Source organism: Sturnira hondurensis, unplaced genomic scaffold (genome assembly GCF_014824575.4).
Source record: "Sturnira hondurensis isolate 20B ecotype Veracruz unplaced genomic scaffold, ASM1482457v3 Scaffold0014854, whole genome shotgun sequence".
Lineage (NCBI taxonomy): Eukaryota > Metazoa > Chordata > Mammalia > Chiroptera > Phyllostomidae > Sturnira > Sturnira hondurensis.
In genome coordinates, this window is record NW_028087485.1 from 1,634,177 (window position 1) to 1,657,930 (window position 23,754).

Genomic DNA, 23,754 nt, shown 5'->3' on the forward strand with positions numbered 1-23,754 from the left:
ATCCACTGGTGGAAAAGAATGACTCAGTACAGTGGATTTTAGGCCACCTTTCAGTGGATGGTAACACATCCAAACATGAGCGGTTAACTCTATGCACAGAGAAAACCTGTTAAGTCATCACTGTGAAACATGGACTAATCACAAACTACAGATTGGTGGGGAGGGGGGTATTATACTCATTACAGTCTGAGTATAAGTTAAGGCAATGCCTGCCTCTAATTCAACCCTCATAGAGGAACCTACGGCCATTCTTCTAACGTGAAAATATGCAAGGGACATGAGACGCGGGCACTGTCTTTGTGTGTGTTTGTATGTGCATGTATAAATGTGTGTGCATACATGTAACACTAAAAGTGTCAGTTGCTCATGCGAGTTGCCTGGTCCTCCTGCCCAGTCCCCTGGCCAGGTTTGCTGTCCTCCAGGCAGCTACTCTAGGACCTAGGCTCCTTTCCTGTTGAGGTCCCACCTTCCTCTCAGTCCTCCACGTCCTCTCCATCCAGCGCAGGGGTGAGGAGAGAGCGTGGAAGCCTGTGCCTGGGGAGGGTGGATGGGCCAGGCCTAGAGGAGTCTTCGCTTTCATTGCTTTCTGTCGTCCGTGAGCTCTTAAAGGGCAATTCTCTTTGCGGAGCTCCTGCTTACTGTTCTCAACCCACTAGTGTTTACTGTGAACCCACCAGATGGGAGGTAGACTAGATGAAAGGGAGACGAGGAAGCACAGGAAAGTTCAGACCCGTGGTGCTCAGAGCCGGAGTTGAAACCCAGGCATGCTGATTGAAGAGCCAATGGTCTTCCCTCTCCAGGGGTTGGCAAATTACAGCCCGTGGGCCAAATCCGGCCCTTTACCGGTTAGATAAAATTTGGGGTGGGGGAACAGCCACGCCCATTCACTTACGTACTGTCTGTGCAGAGACCATATGGCCTGCAAAGCTTAAAATAGTTACTCTCTGTTTTTTTAACTGAAGAAGTTTGCTGATACCTTCTCCTTATTGTTCTAGCCAAATGGTCATAAAACACTTGTCACCAAGAGCCAAAGTGCCCCAGTGACCACGGAGCTCCCTGAGCCTTCTTGTGCATCCCTGGCAATGTGCCATGAGCCTCCTGGCTGTGCGTACAGAGAATTTAAATGTCAAGGATGTGAGAGTCCAGGCCCCCAACTCCACTGGCCGGCCAGGTGTCCGCCCTTCATATCACTCAGCACACAAATGCCTGGGCCACCCACGCTCTTCACCTCTGCACCCTCATTGGCCTTTTCCACTGGAACACGCCTGGCTTCCGACCAAGGTCAGGTGAGAGATTCCTAACAGCTCTGAACTCTGGGAAATGCGAAGAAACCCTGCAGCCTCCACTCTCCTTACTCCATGGAGTGTCTCTCTCTCCGTGTCTGTTCTGAGCTCACAGCCGCTCCAGACAGAGTGTCTAAGGCCAGAGTCTCACTGAAATTTGACTATTTTTTTTCATGAGACTAAACTGGTTGAAAGTGGAGGTTCACAGATCGACTACTGTCTGGGGGTATTCTGATGGCAAAGTATGAACTTTTGGGGGGTGGGGGGTTAGAAGCTAAACATCTGGCTGTCCCTGCAGTCAAGTGATTGAGAACACGAGCTCAAAGTGAGTGGGACTCAAACATCACTCCTGTGATCCTTTGGCCAGGTAAACTTGGACAAGTTCCCTAACCCGAGACTCAGTTCCCTTCCCTATGAAAGCAGGAAAAGTAATAGTACTGTTTGAGGATTAATGCTGTGCCCAGCCCTGAAAACCTCACGACCGCTCTCCATCAGTGTTCATGACCACAGTGACCCAACCAGCCGCCCATTCCAAGAAGTCTTTTGAGGTCGTCTCAAATCCCAGTGAGTGTGAAAGTCAATCCCTCAGGAGACTTCATGACGCAGACACTTAGCACCTTATTCTCAGAAAGTCCAGATTGGTAGGTTTTTGACCGAGTCTGAGAATCTGCATTTTTTAAAACCAGCCTCCCCTTTCCCACTTATTCCGATGCAGGTAGCCCATGGAACAGACTCTGAAAGATATTTCACGAGAAGACTCACTATGGGTATAGAAATGTTGATTACAGTCTTTCCCCTTTTTTTTAAGCAATCAACAAAAGTCCTGGAATCAACGCAAATGATGTCCTTCTAGAACAATTTAATACTTTGTGATAGTTCAATTCATTGGATTATTATCTAACCACTAAACAGGATCAACATGAAAAGTACAGCTTTATGCAGAAGTACATACCAAATACCATTTAGTTAAAAAGAGCTGAGTGCTTTATAACTATTCTAAAAGCTATGTTTCAATGTTAATGAGGTTTGACATCTGCAGAGAACACTCTAAGAGGCTTTGTGCTCGGGGAAAGTGGTGAATGCTATCTCTGTAGAGTTATCTATGTGCAGTAAAACTCGGATAAAGCTGTAGCCGGGGTCCCAAAAAAATCCTATCCCAAAACCCAGAGTTGCCTTCCTGGGAGGTTAATGAAAATGACAGAGTGGGACTGGCCAGCCGGTTGGTTGGCCAGGAGTCCTGGGCTTTCAGAGCCAGTTGCTGGCCATGTTTTATCTTATTTTATGTTATCACAGGGTGCAATGTGGAAGGGCTTGGTTGTGCTATTTTTTAAGTTCCTATTGCAAGGTAGCAAAAAGGTGATTTCAGGGTGGTTTCTCAGCCACCTCAAAACACACTTCTAGGGGCTAGAAACCCTGGTCTAGGAAGGCAAGAGTTCTGGGTTTTAGGTAAACCTCTTCCGATCGGGCCAGCGTTTAAAACTTCACTGCAGAGAAAGGGAACTGAGCCCCGGAGAGGCCACTGTTCCCGCTCAGCCAGCATTCCTCTGTTGTGATGAGTAACAGTGTCTCCGCTTTAGTGTCCTCAGTGACCCCACGAGTGTGGCCAGAGTGTTAGTCATTGCCGCCTTGCCCTGTTTCTTGTTTCTTACAGTTATCCTGGGATACACAGTGCTAAGGGCACACCTCCCCCCAAATGGAGCTGACCTCGTTCAGATATAATGAGGCTTCATTCCCCACCTCCAGCGCCCTCTTCTGGCACAGTCCTCACATGGCTCTGTGTTTCATGTCCTGAAGAATACTCTCCAGCCCCTAGCTATGACTTTCAGCACAGCTGAGAAAGAGGCGTGACCAATCGTTTGGGTGGCGGGGAGGCAGAGGTGGAAGAGAACAGCTGGGCGGGGCCCCCTGGACGAGCAGTGTGACTCTGGTCCCGGCCAAGTCACCAGCTCCTTCACGACCTCAGCATCCTCCCTCCATAAAATAAAGAGTTAGAATCGATACTAGATGAACTCTGAAGTGCCTTTTTAAACCCAACTTGCTGCAGTTAGCTTAGTTTTTCAGAAGAGAGCAGGGTCACATCATTCGAGTCAAAGTCACCCAAACAGTTTTAGACTTTCAGTCCCGAAGAGACCGACAGGCTACTTCACCCCCCTGCAAATGTTGGTGAACATATAGCAGGTAAAAAGTTTACCGGATAATCAGATATTATATTGATAATAATATAATTAACAAAACATTCACCCTTTTAAAGTATACAATTCGGTCTTTAGTAAACAGTCACAGAATTATGCAACCATCTCCATGATCTAAGTCTGAAACATTCTTATCACCCCCAAAGAAGCCCTATACTCATAAGCAGTCACCTCCCCCCGCCCCACTTTCCCTCCCTGCAGCCCCTGGCAATGGCTAACCAACTCTTCATTTTCATAGATTTGTCTATTTCAGATATTCATAGAAATGAAATTATACAATTTGTAAATTGTGTCTGCTCCTTTCATTTAGCATGATGTTCTCAAGGTTCACCCATGTTCTAGCATGAATCACATAATCGTGACTTTCACCACAGTTGAGAAAAAGGCTTGACCAACTACTTAGGGGGTGGGTGGGGGAGGGGAGGGAGAATTGGGAAAGGACAGTTGGGTGGGGCCTATTGGACGGGCAGTGTGACTCTGGTCGCGCTGAATAATATTCAGTTGGATGGATACACCACGCTGTCTGTGTACCCATGACACTTGGGGGCTACTTCCATTTTCTGGCCATATAAACAATGTGCTATGAACATTAGGGCGTATGATTTTGTGTGGTCATACCTTTTCAAGTTCTTTGAAGTGGAGTTGCACAGTCACGTGGTAACTCCATGTTTAACATTTTGAGAAACCGCCAAACTGCTTTTCAAGGTGGCCGCACCATTTTATAATCCCACCCATTGTATGAGAGTTCCACATCCCTGTCAACACTTATTCCTATCTGTTTGGTATGTTAGCCTTCCCTGTGAGTATGAAGTGGTATTTCATTATGGTTTTGATTTGCATTTCCTCAGTAACTAATGATGTTGCATCTCTGTCCATGTGCTCATCGGCCCTTTATATATCTTCTCTTGAGAAATGTCTATTTAGAGGATTTCTTTGGGGGGTGATGAAAATGTTCTAAAATTAGATTATGGTAATCGTTGCACAACTCTGAAAATATACCCAGAACTACCGACTTGTACACATTAAATATGTGAACTTTCTGAGAAGGGGATTCTCCTTACCCACTGGGCACAGCTGGCATTCCAGACCCCCCGGCCCTCTCTGGGAGGCCACGAGCAGGGCCAAAGCCTTCAAAAGTGACGTTAAGAGCCGTCGGCTGCATCCCAACCAGGCAGCCTCAGAGCTTACGTACTTGAACACCATCCTCTTGAGTTCTGTCTTCACTTCCTGTTGGGTTGACAAGGCGTCCAAGGGGAATTCCAGCCACGGAGTGGAACTGAACTGGACTGCTCCCACCCTGACCTGCAGGGGGAGACAGAAGGCCCAGGGGTTGAGCACAGGGTCAAGTCACAGGCATTCCTAAGAGGCTTGAAGATGGGACGAGAATGGGTAACGACCGTGTCTTCTGCCCACGCAACAAATTCCCACGCCAGAGCTGTCTGGTCTCCCTGAGAAGCCGTTCCAAAAACCAGGAAAAGAATCTGGAACAAAACAGTCGAACCTGCCTGTGTTCTGCGCTGACAACCACCGATTCAATTGTCCTGACCCCCGTTCTGGCATTTCACTCACTCGCACATGCCTGCCTGGTGCGGTCACCGTCTTACATGATCTCACCTTATTTCCTTTAACCTGCAGGGCACTCTTCAGATCCACAGGACCCATTGCTGGAGAAACTCAGTGTTCAGAAGACACAGATCGGGCCCAGAGCAAGGAAGAGAGGGAGCCGGGCCACTGTACTTTGTGCCTGTGACCTTCACGAGGCTCAGCACCACTGCTTGCCTCAGCTGCCAGCACAGGCTTCCAGCAAAATGCTCACTGACCCGGTCAGGGGTGTCACAGAAACTAAGCACAGCCTCCATCCTCGCTGGCTCATCACTAACCACAGCCACCGCACACCTATCCTTGGCTGCAGAGGGGGTCGGCCCTTCCAAGCCTATTCCTGACACATCAGGAAAGGCCAGCTCTCCGGACCAGAGTCAGATTGGGGGACAAGCAGCACTGTAGCCAGAGGCAAGCAATAACTGAGCTGAAGGTCCCCTGCTGAAAAGGGAGAGAGAGTCACTGGGAATTCCGAAGAGATTTTGCATCCTAATTGAGGAGGTCCTGGGAGAACACCCAATGCCTTGCAGGAGTGGGGAAGGTAAACTGGGTAAAGTCATTCTCTGAACCCTTAAATCACTAGTGTGTCTCAAAGAGAGAAGGCTATAAACATTCAGATTTCCTCTCGAGGGTCCAATCCCTGAACCTAACCATTGGCTCTCTAACATCCCTGGAGAGACTACAGAGATAGTCTCATAACTATCTCTGATTCTGGCCGAGACTGCAAATGAGCCAAGTGATTCATGCTTCAGCAGTGATGCTGCCTTTTGCTCTCTAGTTGACTTCCTTCACCACCGATGCCTTAACAGGCCTGGTGCCCGGGAGGGGATCGAAGCACCCACCATACCAGGTGGGCTGCATCTGCTCCCACCGAGCACAGCCCAATGGACTTTCCTCCCGGGACGTTCTGAGGAGGAGCCACTGGGCATCCTAAGTAGGAAGAAATCTTGGGTGGTGGTGTCAGGGAGACAGGCCCTGGAAGGCAGAGCAGGGAGAAGCCCAAGAAAAAGCTTCTGAAAGAGGATGCTTTTGAACTTTCCCTTGAATTTAGCCAGCGATAAAGGGGGCATCTGGAACCAGCAGGGGGGAACGTGGTCTAGTTATGGAGTGATTTGGGAACACCTGGGTCAACTTAAGAATGATGAACGATAAATTGCAAATGGATTCAAGATTTAAATGTGAAAAATATAACCATGAAAGTTCTTGAAGAAATCCTGGGAGAGTTCCTTTAAAACCTCGGAGTACAAAAGACCTTACTATGACTAAAAATCGAGATGTCATAAAGGAAAGATTGATAAATCAACTACACAAGGAAAACTTCTGCAGGGCACCCCCTACCGTGACCCCACCAAACGCTGAAGACAAAACGGAAACGTTATTTGCAACTCACGTCTGAGACGAAGGGTTAGTTTCCCCAAAATGTAAAGCGTGTCTAGGAACTGGTGTGTAAAGGGCCAACAATCCAACAACAACAACAAACAAGGGGCAAAGAATATGAACAGAGCTCACAACAGGAAATACAAACAGTTCTTTAACACCCAAACCAATGTCTGACCGCCCCACACTGAGATGTAGCAATAAGCCAGACACAACATTTGCAGGGACAACCAACATTCTCCATCTTTAATGGCGAGGACATAAATGTCCCAACATCCTTGGGAGCAGTTTGTCGATACTTCCTGAAGATGGAAAACGCATAACACTCTTGGGAATCTGTCCTGCAGATATTCTTCCACATGTGAGAAATACCGTATTTGCACGCTTACAGTGTATTTGTAATAGCAAATGCCCATCAGTAGGGGGCTGTTTAATCCAACATTCGTAAATCCTTACACTGCAACAATAATCAGCTCTAAAATATATACGTATGTTAATACCTACATTACGTAGATATAGACCGGCTTCCAAGACCATGTGAAGAGAGTAAGACAAGGAAGAGAACAGTGCGTGTCACCTACTCCTCTCTTTATAAAAAGGGGGGAAATGAGAACATATACTCGTATTTCTTGCATTTGCCCGAAGTGACTCAGTAAGAATGCTCAAGAAAGCAGACAGGGAGACTGAGCACATTGAAACTGTGTGGGTAGAAGGGGTAGTTTTCACGAGATGTGTTTTTATTGAACTATGTAAATGAATTCCTTAGGTTGAAAAAAAAAAACACAAAACCCTCCCTGGAGACCAACAGCTGGGTGTACTTACTTGAATGAAGCAGGAAAAATACAACTTCAAAACAAAACAAGACACAAACAGTTCGAGCCAGTAGTTAAGGCATTTAATTTAATTGGTGGTTTGGGAGCAAAAGAGTTGTCTTTCATCTTTCGTCCTCAGTTTGCTGAGGGCTGAGAAGCCAGCCCGCCCAGCCTTCTCACCCCGAGGTAATCACCCTGCTGAATCACTGTTTGCAGCTAGGAAGTGAAGGTCTCAGCTTGCTTTTTTCTTTTCTTTTCTTTTTTTTTTTTTACTTCTCAGCTTTTTAAGTGTTGAGAGGAAGACTTCAAACACCTTAAATCCACTTAACCACTTCAATAGCAGAGCATCCATAAAAGCCTTAATTTATAGCTACTTGAAAATTTCCTCCTGAACACTAAAGTTATAGAAAGTAAAATCTCTTGCACATGGAGAGAACAAGATGACAAAAACACAGCAGCAAGAACATAAAACCTGAAGCCACAAATCAGGTGGAAGCATCTGAAATCACCCTGATGAAAAAAAAAAAAGCCCTTTGCTAAAATTCCAGCAAGTCTGACGGAGCCCAGGGCAGGTCAGGAGGCTCGCTTGCTCATTCACTGAGACACCTGACTCCTTTGCTCAATAAATCTTGCTGTGAGAAAGCTCTTCTTGGGCCAAGCCCACATATATCTCCTTACACACCCAGCTTCTGCCCTCTTAATAGAATGGAGCCACTCTGTACCTAATCAAGTTCCCTCATTTATGGAAATTCCCAGGCCTCTCCCTGTTCCCCTCTTTGCTGTGGGCACTGTCTGGGTTGCCAGTACTAACCTAAGAATGCCGCTCACTGTCTAGGTGTGGCAATGCTGAGATCAGATTTCCTGAACTCTGGTGCCTTGTCGTTGGGGACAGCTACTCCCAACAACAGCACCAGCCGTGAGGTTTTTTTTTTTTGTCATAGTTTTTTGACTCTTTTTGAGGATTCTGAATTCCATCAACAGCCCCCTTTACACACGTACACACTCTCTTTCTCACTCCCAGACACACAATACCACGTGGCCCACTTCCCATGGGACAGCAGGGGGTGAAGTCCAAGTCTCATCACCTCATCACAGCCCACTGGGTAAGGACACATGACCACATGAAACAGATCCTGAGCTGAAAGTCAAGAGCCCCAGTTCCTCCACCCTTAGCTCACTTCTGAGACTGCTGTGTGACCCCAGGCAGTCACTTAGCCACTCTGAGCCTATTTCCTCATCTGTAAACATCCTCTAATCACCCACACAGTTCTTCTCTTCCAACCTGCCTTCCACTGGGAGCTCTCGGTCCCTCACTTCAGGACATACTCCATCAACATCAAGGTCAAGAGTATTGGATCTTTATGGCTATTCCTATATGAATAACTAGTAGAATCATATAGGGAATCATTTCCTTTTAAAAGCTCAGCCCTGTATGAGAGAGGTTGGAGACTGAGCAATCCTTGGCCCTGGCCCTTTTAGAGTCTGTGATGGGTTGACTTCACAGTTGGAACTTCCACACTGCTCTGATGTAGTGTCCTCAAATAGCTGTGCAAGACTGCCAGAGGTCCAGGGTAATGTGCTCACTCTCCCCAAGTGACATGCCATTCTGGAGAAAATCTGGTCCTCATAAAAGGCCATTTTTGCTCCCAAATCCTAGCGGTTTTCCTGGGGTTAACCCAGGAATGCGATCTGGGAAAAATCATCCGTGGGAGTCCATTTAGAATAAAGTGTTGGGTGATAGACACTGTCAGCCTCCCCCCTGGAGAGGCTCACACCCCCACCCATTCCCATAGACTTGCCAGCAGAGCATGCCACCAAACTTCGGTGTTTGCTAATCCAGTTGAGTGAAAAACGGCACATCCGCTGGAGATGTGCTATTCCACTGAGCGAGGTCATTGGGCATCTTTTCACATGCCCAAGGGCAATTCATGTTTCGTTTTCTGGGGTTTGTCTGTATGTGTTCACCACCCATTATTCTACTGAGTTTTTCCAAAGTGGCCTTTCCCTTAGCTTCAAGAGTCACAGCTAGCACACTCTGTGGACATTTAAAACCTACTAGCTGGAGCCAGAAAGAATAAACATCCTGGCTGCATTCACTCAGGCAGGAGTAGGGCCTTTCACATGAACAAAGAGGGCAGAACCTGTGCTTCATACTGAGATTCTAGTCTTAGGAGGTAGTTACGATCTTTCCCCCTCCCACTGTGGTGCAAACACAACATCTTTCTAGTGAGAAACCAAATCCACGTGTGCACCCCCACCCCGTGAACGTGGAGGAGTACTGCTTCCGGTCCAGACAGACGATCTCTTCCTTTGAACTACTGTGATTGGGTAAGGAATTGTCATGTGACCTACACCTGTCCAGTCAGAGCCCTCGCTGGGGCTTCAGCCAGCAGCAAGGAAAGAAGGCCACTTTCTTTTTGCTGGTGTCACTAGCTTGAAGGACAACGCAGGGCAACTGTGCTGCATTTGGAAAACCTGCCTGGAAAGGAAGCCAACAGTGGAAAGCAAAACTGAGAGAAGGAAAAGAGGGACTGAGCCCTCGGATCTCACCATGCTTGGTCTCCCCAGTCCCACAAGCCAGTAAATGCCCTCTTCTGCTTAAGATTGGATTTCTATCACTTGCACCCAAGCATGCTACATGCAGACACTGGAAGACTGGTACTCACTCTGTCTGGGCTGATGTCCAGAGCATCACAGACTGTGATGGCAAAGTGCTTGGCCCTTTCGAAGCTCCCTTTCCCGATGCTGTGAGAGCCGTCTATCAGAAACAGGACATCCACTGCAGTCGAGCACCACGTAACTAGGGGAGAGGGGACAGATGCATGACAGCCAGCTTCCTTGCCATCTGGTCCCAAGAGGGTCTCACTCCCTAAGCAGAGAGGAGGCAGGAGTGACACTGTGGTGGCTCAGCTGCTGCTCCTCTGAGGTCCAAGAAGGAAGTCAGACTGGGCAGGGTTCGGGCCGGAGGCCCTTCTGTGAAAGACTGTACTGATGGGAGGAGTCAAATTCAACACCATCAACTGAGCCTTGTGACAGAAAGGGCTGCTTGGCCAGGGAGCGGTATGAAGAGCCCTGGTCCCTGCCCTCGGGGGCCACAGTCTAGTCTGGGACACAGCCAGGCACCCAGGTACCACAGGTCACATCACCCAGCAGTTCAAGTAATAACACCCGGCACTGACTGGATCTTTCCTGCGTGCCAGGTGCCACTCTGAACGCTTTATATGCACCAAGTAGCTTCATTCTCACATGCACCCTTAGATGACTATTGTCTAAAGCCTTTTAACATTTTTATTCCATCATCATCTCAGTCCATTTTGGAACATTTTCCGTCACTTCATAAAGGCACCCTGTATCATTTAGCTGTCAGCCCCCAAACCCCACACCCTCACCCCTAAGTAGATTTAGGAGGTTTGTTCCCACTGGAGAAATGAGGAGAGCAGGGTGCAGGGCAATTCAGTAACATTCCTACGGACTGAGTCCTGGGAAGCGGTGGAGCCAGGACCCAAGTCCAGGCTGTGTGGCTCCAGAGTTCAAAGCTCGAATCAGCACAAAGATGCAGAACAGTGGGAGTCAGAGAAGCACCAGGGACATGGTGCCACCCAGAGGGCAGCATATGAAGGCAGTTTCACCAGAGAGGGAGGGACGGGACGTGCAGGGACCCTGGGAATTGGCTGCTGCGGCTTGAGCATGCGGCAGGGAGGCTGAGCAGGGCGGAAGGGGAAGGAGTACGGCCGCAGACGAGGCTGGTTGGGGAGACAGTGGTCACCAACAGAAGACCTCCAAGCACAGGCCAAGAAATCTGGTGACAGGTGAAATCAGTCAGTCAGGGAAAAAGACAAAGACCCTGCGATTTCACTTATGTGTAGGATCTAGAACAAAATAAATGAACAAGCAGAACAGAAGCAGGCCCACAGACAGAGAACAGACCGGCAGTTGCCAGAGGGGCGGAGGGATGGGGAACGGGGTGAAACACGTGAAGGAACTGAGAAGGGCAGCAGATGGGCAGGTACAGAATAGTCCTGGGATGCGATAAAGCACAGCGCAGAGAATATGGTCGATGACACTGTGATAACTGTGCGCGGCACCAGGTGCACGCGGAAATCTCAGGGGGGCGCTCGGTAAAGTATATGATTGACTGTCTAACCACTATGCCGTCCACCTGAAACCAAAACCAAAATAATATTTAGAGTAAACTGTAATTGACAAATAAAAAAACAACATTTGAAAAAGTTTCAAGAAATTTGGCATCAGGGATTTACCACGAATGGGTAGTCACCGAGGAGAGGAACGTGGTCAGGCCCGTTCTGCGAGACCGGCTGTGGTCACAGCGTAAAAGGAAGAGGGGAGTGGGGTGGAAACTGTCTCCCTGTTCCCATGGGTCTGTCACAAAGAGGCTGGAGTGGGCGTTCAGAGGGTTGTCTAAAACGTGCGCTTACGTTTGCTGGCGGCCGAAATCTTCCCAATGGTCTCCCTGCCAACTTGGACTTCCTGAAGGGGGAAGGAGGGGGGCGCTAGGAGAGAAGACACCAGAAGCCGTCATTACAAGACAGAAAGGGAGGAGTCCTCGTCTCTAAGTTAGGTGCCTGGAGTGAACAGGTAATAAGAAGGGAGACAGGAATGTGGAGGGGTCTAATGACACTGTGTCTCAAAAATTACTAGATGGATAGCATAAAGAAACCCCCCAATTACCCCTCTCATATCAGGCACCTTTGTGCTTGAAGAGAAGAAAACTATGCACAGAGGGGTGGTGAGAAGCCAAGTGAGTTTTACTCCTGGTAGGCTACAATAACTGGGTTCTCTACTGAATGCCAGAGAAACGCACCTCGGATGTGAACAGGTAACTCAGGAGAAAGAGAACTCACGGAAAACCACCGTGATAAAATGTTGTAACTCCAACAATGAGATACCACTTTCAATGTGGAATTTCTAAATTTAAATGTAATTGGGAAAGCTTAATTCAGGAAAAATTTCCAGATACAACCCTTTTGAAAAGTTTTTTAAAAAAATATATTTTATTGATTATGCTATTACAGTTGTTCCATTTCCCTGTTTATTCCCCTCTGCCCTGCACAACCCCCCACATTCCCTCCCTTTAGTTCATGTCCATGTTTCACACATATAAATTCTTTGGCTTCTACATTTCCTATACTATTCTTAACCTTCACCTGCCTATTTTCTACCTACCACTTATGCTACTTATTCTCTGTACCTTTTCTCCCTCTCTCCCCCTCCCACATCCCCACTAATAACCCTCCATGCAATCTCCATTTCTGTGATTCTGTTGCTGTTCTAGGGGGAAGAGCTTAGATAGTTAGTTAGTTAGTTTGTTAGTTTGCTTAGATAGTTAGTTAGTTAGTTAATTTGTTTTAGGTTCAGTTGTTAATAGCTGTGTTTGTTTTCATTTTACTGTTCATATTTTTATCATTTTCCTTATCTTAGATAAGTCCCTTTAAAATTTCATATAGTAAGGGCTTGGTGATGATGAACTCCTTTAACCTGGCCTTATCTGGGAAGCACTTTATCTGCCTATTCCCTGGAAGTCTATTTCCTCTGCCAGATTGGGGAAGTTCTCCTTTACTATTTGTTCAGATAAGTTTTCCACTTGTTGCTCTTCCTCTTTCGCTTCTGGTACCCCTATAATTTGGATGTTGGAATGTTTAAAGACGTCCTGAAGGTTCCTAGGCCTCTCCTTATTTTTTTGAATTCTTTTTTTTAAGATTTTATTTATTTATCCTAGAGGGGAAGGGAAGGAGAGAGAGAGAGAAATATCAATGTATGGTTGCCTCTCGTGTGTCCCCTGCCGGGAACCGGGAACTGGCCTGCAACCCAGGCATGTGCCCTGACTGGGAATCGAACCGCGATCGTGTGGTTCGCAGGCCCGCGCTCAATCCACTGAGCTACACCAGCCAGGGCTATTTTTTTGAATTCTTGTTTCTTCATCCTTTTCTAATTGGATGTTTCTTTCTTCCTCCTGGTCCACCCCATTGGTTTGAGTCCCAGTTTCCTTCCCATCACTATTGGTTCCCTGTACATTTTCCTTTATTTCACTTAGCATAGCCTTCATTTTTTCATCTAATGTACAACCAAATTCAAGCAATTCTGTGAGCATCCTGATTACAAGTGTTAGGAACTGTGCATTTGATAGGTTGACTATCTCTTTGTTGCTTAGTTGTATTTTTTCTGGAGCTTTGATCTGGTCTTTCATTTGGGCTTTTTCTTTTTTTTGTCTTGACGCGCCTGTTACATAGTGAGGGGCGGAGCCTTAGGTGTTCACCAGGGCAGGGCAACCACCGTGGTTGTTCACGCAGTGACGTGGCACTGCGTTGTGACGCTATATGTGGGGGAGGGGTCCAAGAGGGAACAATGGCGCTTCCTCCACCCTCTGCCAGATTTCAGTCACTTCCCCCACCCACCAGCAAAGTGCGCCCTTCTGGTGCTGGTTCCCAGGTGGTTGGGCTTGTATGCGTTCTAGGACCCTGAGGGTCTCTCCAATGAACTCTCCTATGAGGCTGGGGCCTCAGCCCCCACAGGTGTTTTCAGTCAGAGGTTTGAGGCTTTACTTCCCCGTGCTGGGACCCTGGGTTGTGCGGTCTGACTCGCACCCCAGTTGTTCCTCCTGGTGTATCTGCACTCGAATGTGGGACTGTCCACTCTGCCAGCTGCTGACTTGCTGCAGATCCTCTCCACCCAGCTGCCCGTCTCCGCCCCCCCTACCAGTCTGGGTGAGTGTTTCTTCTTTAATTCTTTGGTTGTCCGACTTCATGCAGATCAATTTTCTGTGAGTTCTGGTTGTTTTTTGTTTTTAAATTTCATGTTGTCCTTCTTTTGGTTGGGCAAGGAGGCACAGTGTGTCTACCTACACCTCCATCTTGGCCAGAAGTCCCCTTTTGGAAAGTCATTTGGCCAAATCCATTAAGCACCATAAAAATGTGTTCACCCTCCGACCGTGTGGTGTTACACCTGGGAACTGATGTGAAGGAACAACGATTCGGAGAAGGAAAAGTGTGCATTGAGACACTGCCTTCCACACTGTTTGTGACAGAGGAATTCTGGAGGTAACAGATATCCAAAGGGACATGAGTGAATGCCGACACATTCACTCAATTCCATTGACACTAACAAGGGCTAATAAGTTTGGGGGTAGGAGGTTCGTGGATGGTTTTCATTCTTTTATATGATATCTGATAAACCTGCAAGATGGTGTATGAGGGCAATCAGTAACAACTTAACAAAATCAAGTTTGAGAGCAATGAGGGTGTCACTTAGAGAGGTAACCTGAAAAGTCCACTGCACGGGGTTCAGGTTGGCGACAGGGTGCTCTGTGCACAGGGCAAGGTCTGGTCGGTTAGCACAGAGGAAGCCAAGCTAGGGTGCGCGGGCCCCAGGAGCAGGCTGGGCCACAGAGGGGCCAGAGGAAGGGCCACGAGCAGGGGCTGCTGCTGGGGACGGAGGTAAAGGGGAGGAGGCCAAGGACCGGGGTGGAGGGGGTGATTGTACAATGCAGGGAAGTTGGGCTTAAGGGGGTTGGCCAAAGAAGCGACCAGGAGGGAGACACTAAAAGAGGGTGTCAGGTTCTGGGGGACGCCCCTGGTGTGTGGCACCTCCTGGGCTCTTCTCCTTTCCCTGCTCCCCAGGGTAAACAAAACCGGTTTCTAGTCCTTCCCCCACCGTCATCTTTTAGCTGTTTCTCCTGACCTGATATGCCCTCTCAGTCTCTGCTCACAGAGAAGACAGTTCCAGGCCAATATGCTGACCCAGCAATTAGCTCCCCAACCCCAAGCTGTCAGGCAAGTATCTTCCACAAGCTCTAAGACAGTGTGCAATTGTCCCTGCTGTTCTGCCACCAGAGGCAGAAATAAGACATAAACGATAACTATACGCAGCAGATTGAATTAAAGAAACAGAAATCACCCACTTCCACAGTAAATGGCAGATGTTGGCACAGAGGCGCGATGATACTTCCCACCTGCTACACCCCGAAAAAGAACACAAAAATCACTCAATAATTCAGCAAGTTGTCATTCCAGCAAAGAGGCTTTCTGCTTCACTGCATCCAGATGTCACAATCTTGCCCACTTGTGGAGCCCCACTACATCCCACCCTACAGGGCGTGATGTTGCCATGGCCCTTCTCCCCCAGAAGCTCCCGGGGCAGGAACATCACCGCCTGTCCTCCACAGAGCCTCATCCAGCTCTCTGCACACAGCGGACAGGCACTAAGGTTTCCTGAAGGAGCCCAGGAATTGTTGGCAAAGGGCCCAGGAGCTGAGGAATCCCTAACACCCTACAAGAAAACACTGCTCCTTTCGACGCCTCTGACCAGCAAATCCTCCAACTGGAGACAGGCCAGCCGGCTCCCCAAATAGGAGCAACGGGACTGCTGTGACCGGAGACCACTTACTAAAGATGTCACTCAGCTAATGTGTCTGTGCCATGCGCTCAGCTGCCACAGCAGGTGTCGGGCTTCTGGTGAGCCCTCCTGGTGCCTGGATGATGATTCCACCGCTTGTCTCTGAAATGACCTCAGGACTCTGCAGAGGAGGGCCCGGCAGAAGGAGCCAGTGAATGGATGATTGCTGTTTTAGCCTCTGAAGACCACCTGCCTGGGCTCCAGAACTTGGATCTCGTTGGAGGGGTGGGCGGTGCTAAGGAGAATCACTCATCTACTGAAACCCTGTCACTGCAGCCAAGGCTCAGAGAGAGAATTCCCGTACCTTCTTATCTCTCCCACAGGTGACCAGAATGGTGGGAATCAGGAGACTTGGGTTTTCATTTCAGTTCTGTCATCAGTAGCTGTGTGACCCTGGACAAATCACACAGCCTCTCTGGGCCTTCCCTGCCTCATCTGTACAACTCAGGATGGTCAGCTCAAGGGTTCTGTGACCAGGGCCATAAAGGAGAAGTGCTGGGATGAGCTGGGGCAGGACTTCACTGTGCCTAGGCCTCCAGACACCTCATCCAGGCCCTGCAGCCAAACTCATCTCATCTCTCCCCAGTGTCCTGAACAGGAAGTCACTGTGTTACACTGTCACCTGCATGGGTTAGAGAGGGGACAGGTGAGAGGAGCAACCAGCCGTCTTCTTCCACCCTCTCTCACCTCCCCCAGGCTCCAGGGAACAGGCAGATGGTGACAGAAGCCACCTCAGCAGAGACAGCACACCTACTCACTGAGACACAGACCGGGGAGGAAGTGTACACCGGGGAGGAAGTGCAGGAGAGCACCTCAGAGACGGCAGGAAGCTCCTGAGCTCGACTCAAACAGCTGGCCGCCCTGGCCACGAGAATCGCAAACCACACCTGTTCCTTCCTAGTATCTCGTGTTTCACAGAAGCTAGGACTTGGGAAGGATGAAGTGGGAAGACCTGCTTTGTGAGCACTGAGCACATGCCCGGCTCCGTGCTAGGCACTGAGATTACACAGGAGTGAGCGAAGCAAAGGCAGGGTCTCTTTCTCACGGAGCTTCTATCTGGTGGAGAAGATGGACACTAATTTTTAAAAATTCACACAGAAATAAAGTCCTAGCTGTGTTAAGTGCTCCACAGCCAAGGGTCCAAGGCTATAGGAGGTTTTAACAGGGGCATCTGGCCTGATCTGGGGGTCCAGGAGGAAATGCACTGGGTGTTGAAGGATGAGTAGGAGTTTACCAGAGTGGCGGTGTTGGGGTAAGGCAGTGATCCAGGGAGGGGGCCACCATAACCAAGAATTTCTAGGGAGGGAGGGAGAAAGGGTGCTGGGCAGGAAGGGGTAGGAACAGCAGCAGAGAAGGTGGGGAGGGGCCACCAGAAAGGACAAATGGTGGCAATGGGGCCAGATCAGGCAGGGCCTCCAAGAGCAAGGGGACATTCCTTAAAAGGTGCAGGCAGAGAGCAGAACTGGAGAGGGATCCAGACAGGAGCGGGCTTGCACTCTGAAATGGTTGCTGTGCGGAGAATGGGCTGAAGGAGACCCAGGGAGACCAGTCAGGAGGCTACTGCGGTGAGATGGTGGGGCTTAGACCCTGCAGGGGGCCGTGGAGTGGACAGACTCAGAGGCATGCCAGAGACTTTTAGATGTTAAGAGTGACAGGATGTGAGACCAACCCACCCCCTCAACACCTTACCGCCCCCCAGCACAAACGCTTACCTCCAGCAAACAGGAAGATGCAGACGGCTTCCAGCAACAGCACAGAGGGCATGTTGATAGGACTGCAGGGCCAGGACAAGAAAAAAAGCGACAGCAAAGATCTCTGTGAGCTCCCCAAGTCACACATCCAAACAAGATGACAATACCCCGCCTCTCGGAAGGTACTGGTGTGACCCTGGGGCCCCTCCTCACCACGATGACTGCAGTAGCCTGGAGGAAACCCAAATCCCTAAAAGCCACAGGAGACTTTACTCCAGTGACTCTGATTTTAAAGGACAGTCTAATGTCTTCCCCGACAACCCTACCCCAAGCCCCTCCCCCCACCCCCAGCTCCTTCACAGACGGAGGCAAGGAGCAAGCCCTATGCCTAGACCAGAAGTAAGAGACAGGGTCCTGGCTTGAAGATTTCATTTCAATACCTTTGTTTTACGAAACCTAGCAAAGTCACCAAGCTTGTACTTTCTAAATGATTTATAAACAGCAATGTGGCTGAGGAAGAAACAAATTTTCTAAGTTTTTCTTTTATTGCCTAAGAATGCTTATAGTATGGGTAAAATTCAGTTCCGTGGAGCCTGGTTATTTATCAGTTAATAAGGGAAGTAGCAGTGTGAAAAGTGAGCGCTTTTAATAAGACACTGACTGTAACTTTGCTTCCATAGGGCACACACCTGAGGTGTCCTCCTGCCGTTAGCTGCCAGGCCTAGGAGAGGTACCCTTATCTTTTCAGTCCCAAAGATCCGATGCACGATTCAGACGACCTGAGGTTTTGGCAAGCGCACAAGTCGTGTGAGAACTGAAAGGTTGTACAGAATGAAATTTAGACTTTCCCCCCAGTGTCATTTAGCAGGGAAATATCTAAAATGATCTTGACAGTAGAGTCTAGAAATTCTATTTTTTGCCCTGTGGGATCCAATATATATAAGACCTCACCCTGCACTTTCTCTGCACTGAACTTGACCTTTAAGAAAAGACTTGGACAAGCCAGACAATGTCCCATGTAGGTCTTACTAGAGTTTCCTTCCATGAAACACATAACACTGACACTCATGTAAGAGAAATCTCAGAAGAGGAAAACCCCAGGCAAGGATTTGGAAAGGGAAGTAGGGGCCTGGGGAACCCCACGTTCTAGAGATGAGTCAGTCACTGCATGTGGCACCCAAGGGTACAGTGGGAAACTCACGTCACCCTGACATACCCAACTTGGAAAGTCCTTTCAGCATCTCATGTAAGTGCCACTCTCCTGCATCTAAGACGATGGATAACAAGGCAGGAACTCCCAGTCTTCCTCTAGGTATCCTGAGCCTTCCGACCTGCACCCCCCCTCACCGCCCCCAAGGAACACTGGTTCTCTGAAATACATGCCGGAGTTTCCTGGTCATCTCTAGCAGCAGACCGAACCGCCTCCTAAGTTAACCTGCACTAAAATGAGCTCTCCCCCAAACTCCCACCCGCCCAACCTCCCAGCTGCAGGAACAAAACAACTCCGATTTCAGAGGACTTGCTGAGCAGGCTGAGGGGCGTGGCTGCCTTGAAAAATCAGCCACCCAGGGAAATGCACATCCTTCTGTGGAAAGGTTTAAAATGACCCAACTCATGTTCATAAAGCTGCCATGGCCCACTTTACTTGGAATTACTGGAAATGAGAATGAACAGAGGGGCTGTGCCATGGGGTTAGCGCTTAACCCCACCCCAGCCCCCACCTGCAATCCCACCCACTGGGAGCAGGAACTGGGGAACGAACAAGAGGGTGGCAGCATGGTGTGAAAGAGGACACTTGGAGTGACCGAGCCACACTCAGCTCGGGAGATGAACAGGTCACTGCGGCTCAGAAGAGGGGACGGTCCTGCACACTGGACCTTCCACGTCACTTCTGGAGCCCAAGCCAGCTCGGGGCCTGAGCCACTGCTCAGAGCTTCATCCACACTGAGATGGCACCCCTGTAAGCGACTCCCTGACAGGCAGGGGTCACCCCTGGCCCGTGATGACACAGAGCCTGCACCCTGAATCCAGAAGTACCTGCTTCTCATCTGATGCTGTGTGACCCCAATTTATGAAACCAGGGAGGAGGTTGTTCCAGATGCTGCTAAGGTGTCTTCTGGTTCTAAAAACCCCATTTGATCACCCCTCCATCCTGGGCCTATGCGGTCAGATCTTACTCATCTGTATATTCAGCTCATTGGACTTCAGAACATCTCTGAGATACATGAAGTCAAAAACATCCCAACCAGCTGAGAGTCTTTGTGCTTCGGGGGACTAAGAGGCTCATCTTCACCTAACCTACATGGAAATCAGAGATTCAGTATCGCGAGAGTGGAGCAGCCGGGGAGAGAAAGGTGGACAGAGAGCATATTGGGTGCTCCCTGCTAGCTTCCAGCCAGGTACATGTCAGCAAGGTACTGCCCTTTCCTCCAAGGTCAAGTTTTCTTTCCTCTTACTCTACAAAACAGAAGCAGGACAAGCCCCCACCTGCCACCTGGCAGCCAGGCGACAGCCAGGCCTGGGGACAAGGGGCCATGCAGGGCAAAGGTAAAAAAAGGCTTCTCAATGCTATGTAGTCCTTGCGTCCAGGAAGATTTTCTGGGTCGCCGCTTCTGACCTTGGGCACGTGCAGGACTCGGAGCCCCAGGGCTGTTCGTTTTTTATAAAACCAGGGTTCTTGCAGCCTCCCCTGGCTACCATGAAGACAAAATGGAAGGAAGTCTGGAAGGTTCCTGCCACACAGTAAACATGACCGCCCTCCTTCTGCCACAAAACACACCTAAGCCACGTCACCTCGCTCTGTTATGTGTCTCTGCTTGCCCAGGCGAATGTTCCTAACTTTCTGCTCATTAAAATAAGGCATATGCTGGGCACCTGCGAATCAATGCAAACGTCAAATGCTTCCTCGTGAGGGTTTGGGTGGGATGGCGCTGGCTCTGGGGCCTCAGCAGCCCCCGCCTCCCCTGTCCCCAACACAGCCCTGCAGTCACCTTGCCCACAGCGCATCAGAGGTACCTGCTGGGTAAGCTGAGCACCACGCTGCCTGCCGCCATCACAGGCGGGGTACCTCCAGATCAGTCTTTGTGCTCACTGCCTTCTTTTCTGTGCCCCAATAAAGGAGGCGGATGCTATTTCGTTGCCGGTGAAGTATCAACAGCACTTTTTCTTCACCATTCGCACCCAATCATTTCAAACACTCAGTTTATTCTCTCTCCCCTCCTCACGTAGCAAAACTTTCTTGAAATACTAATTCGACATTTTAAATACAACCCTATATCTAAAAACCTTTTTTATCGTTTTGAAGATTGACTTTATTTACTTTTAGCGAAAGGGGAAGGGAGGGAGAAAGAGAGGGAGACAAACATCAGTTGGTTGCCTATGCATGTGCCCTGACGGGGAATCAAGCCAGTGACCTTTCCACTTTGCAGGACAGCACCCCACCAACACAGCCACACCAGCCAGGCCTCTAAAAACTTTTTTTTTTTTAGAAAATGGAACCCAACAGCTACTACCAACAAGCTGCCGGGCTCCAAACTTCTGTGTCTGCTCTTTCCTAATCCTCACGGTCAGCCAGTGAGAATATACTTCCCCCACCCCGGCCCCATTTCACAGATGAGAAAACTGAGGCGTAGAACAGTTAAGTGTTTTTGCCCCAGGTTATATGCCAATAAGAGGCTTGGGTGATCGATCTGTTGAATCTTCCTGAGTCTGGGGAACCAGGACAGAGAAACAGAAGTATAATTAAAAGTCTGCCTCCCCAAATCCCGCCCTTTGGCAGGTTTCCACCCAGCTAATAACCTGCCAGTAGCCCCCACCTGGGAGCACAGGGGCAGATTTCCAGAGCTCTCAGCATTGTTATGAAGTAGTTAGGAGTAGGCTGCAGCCCCTGGGGGTGGGGGGTGGGGGGTGGCTGGGCACAGATCATTCACTCCCAGGTACACCTTGTTAAGCCTTTTCCATTACAAAATGCTTCCATCATCGCATTTGTTCTTTTCTGTTCCATTACTCATGCTAATCCCACACATCATTCCTGGCTCCTGCGACTCTCACACATGGATTTAGGTGCCCCCAAACCCCCAATCTCTTCATCTGGATGTTCTCTGCAAATCCTGGTTCCACATGGCACTGGTGGCATTTGGGGACAGTGGGTAAGTGGGATTTGCTGCAGGGCATCACAAAACACTGCACGCTGGGATTAGCTGGGATTACACTTCCCCGGATGGAGGAAGAAACCAGGGCCAAAATAAGTCCCTTTGAAAAAGCAGGGTGGACCAGCAATAGCTGAAGGCAGTTTTGCAGGACAATGCCTGCCTTCTCCCCTATGATCAGAAATGAAGTCAGTGCAGGGTGAAAAAAGAAACCACTTCCACCTCCTTACAAAATGCAATTCCTACCCCAAATCTTAGATTAGTGCTTGGCAGCCTCTTTTCAATGGGCCGAGTTGGAAACCTGAGCCCTTCACCAGAACAGGCAGCACCTGAACCAGGAGACTAGAATCAGAGGTAGAAGTTTCCGGCCAGGCAGCCGGACGATCGTCTTTCCTGTCCACCTGGGCTCAAGCCCAGAGTCTAGGGAAGTGGACAGCATGTTTCTAGTTTGAGGAGGCAGGGAAAGCATTTAAAAAGCAACTCAGGGAACAATCTGCTCCCCCTCAAAGAATCACAAATTTTCAGAACCCCTGAGTGAGACAACCAGAAGTCAGCACCAGGGCCAATGTGCTGTTTGCCTCTCCTGCTGGTTGGGGAGAGAGCTGTGCAGACAGGCAGAGGAGCCTACCGTACTCGCCCCACCTGCTAAGAGATCATTTTTAGCCAAAAGAGATTTCAATGTTAGTTCTGATGATCTTTGAAAATGCTCTAGGTTGCACAAGGCCCAAACTCACCGCCTCGGGCCTCTGGGAGGCACACACACAGGACAGAAGTCCAGAGACTGAATTCCAGCCTAGCTCTGCTTGTAACCAGCTGAGGGACTCTGCAAGCAAGAGCTTCCCCGCCTCTGTTCACTCAGCTGCCAAATGGGGAGAATCTCAGTTGCACAAACTCATGCAGTGTTGTAAAGATTCTATAAAACAGTGTCTGACCTTCCCTCCTTTTGGTAAAACACTTTCTAAATGTACGATGGTAAAAGATGAAATATGTTAATTTCATGTAACGAGTCATAACTCCACCCTAGCTGGTGTAGCTCAGTGGATTCAGTGCAGGCCTGCGAACCAAAGGATCGAGGTTCAATTCTCAGTCAGGGCACATTGCCTGGGTTGCAGACCAGTTCCCAGCAGGGGACACACGAGAGGCAACCATACATTGATATTTCTCTTCCTCTCTCCTTCCCTTCCCCTCTAAAGATAAATAAATAAAATCTTTAAAAAAACGTTCATAACTCCAAGGGTAGGTGTGATCATTTCCATTTGTATACATGGAAATGGCCTTGGAGGAGTTGGGGCCTGAGGTCCCAGAGCTGGGGAACCTCAATCTCGGGTGAAGCCCAGGTCTTATGTTTGCAGACAGCTCAGCTTTGACAAGAAGCACGCAGTACAGAGAGGACACGCAAAGGGCACCAATTGAACATGAGGAGCTGGAGCATGAGCCACGCTAGTACATTTCTTCACTTCAGTCTCTCCATTTCCTCACCTGTTCTCTTAACCTGGGAGGGTTGTTGCCAGGATCACTTGAGACCACGGTGCACAAACCCCCTGGGCCAGGTCAAAGTCTTCTCGGTGGAGTTCAAGTCCAGTTCAAGAGAAGGGACTTGGGGTCAGGAAAGGAAGTGGGGGCTCAAAGATAGTCATCACATTCAGGGAAGCCCTGCACATAACTTTGCAGGTGGAAAGGTAGGCAGTCTGGAGCTGTGTAGAGCATAAAGGGGGAAGCTCAAGGAAGAACTGCAAGTGTATTCAGCTGTCCCAGGGAGCAGGCATGGAGTGATGCTGAAGCAGGGTTTTGCACCGATAGACTCTCCCCTGTGCAGGGTCCCCAAGTGACCCCCAGTAGTCTTGTAGATGATGGGAGGGCTTTAAAAAATATCGTTGTGCGATAAAAGTAAAAATTAGCCATCTGAAACTAATACAATATTGAACACAAAGTGTAATTGGAAAAAAAAACACAAAAAATAGCGATTCTGTTAGTCCTCTCAATTAAAACACCCTTTTTACTGATATGTGAAATACAAGAGTTTGAGGACCACTGTTCTAAAATACTTCTTAGTGTCCCTGACACTTCCATTGATCTAATTGCGTGAAATTGCATTTATTCAATGAAAACTATTGGGCATCTCTCCTGTGCCCAGCACCCTCCGTGGTGTTGGGAATGCAATGAAAAAGCTCTGTGGGATGCAAACCTGGAGGGGACATGCTTAACGAGAGGCTTTCACATTTGAACCAGCAGTTTATCCAATG

The 23,754-nt window shown here is 48.9% G+C and overlaps 1 protein-coding gene across 2 annotated transcripts in view; it reads right to left on the reverse strand.

Annotated features, from left to right (window-relative positions):
- Positions 1-23,754, reverse strand: part of VWA2 (von Willebrand factor A domain containing 2) — a 44,328-nt gene that overhangs the window by 18,170 nt on the left and 2,404 nt on the right. Inside the window, exons 2-6 of one of the 2 annotated variants that reach the window (XM_037063872.1) lie at positions 18,053-18,142; positions 17,385-17,446; positions 11,700-11,774; positions 9,930-10,063; positions 4,668-4,777 (exon numbers count right to left, since the gene is read on the reverse strand). In XM_037063872.1, the coding sequence (XP_036919767.1) occupies positions 4,668-4,777; positions 9,930-10,063; positions 11,700-11,774; positions 17,385-17,436 (371 nt within the window). In that variant the 5' untranslated portion in view covers positions 17,437-17,446; positions 18,053-18,142. The remainder of the gene's footprint in view (positions 1-4,667; positions 4,778-9,929; positions 10,064-11,699; positions 11,775-17,384; positions 17,447-18,052; positions 18,143-23,754) is intronic. The other variant, XM_037063873.1, reaches the window with a different exon arrangement.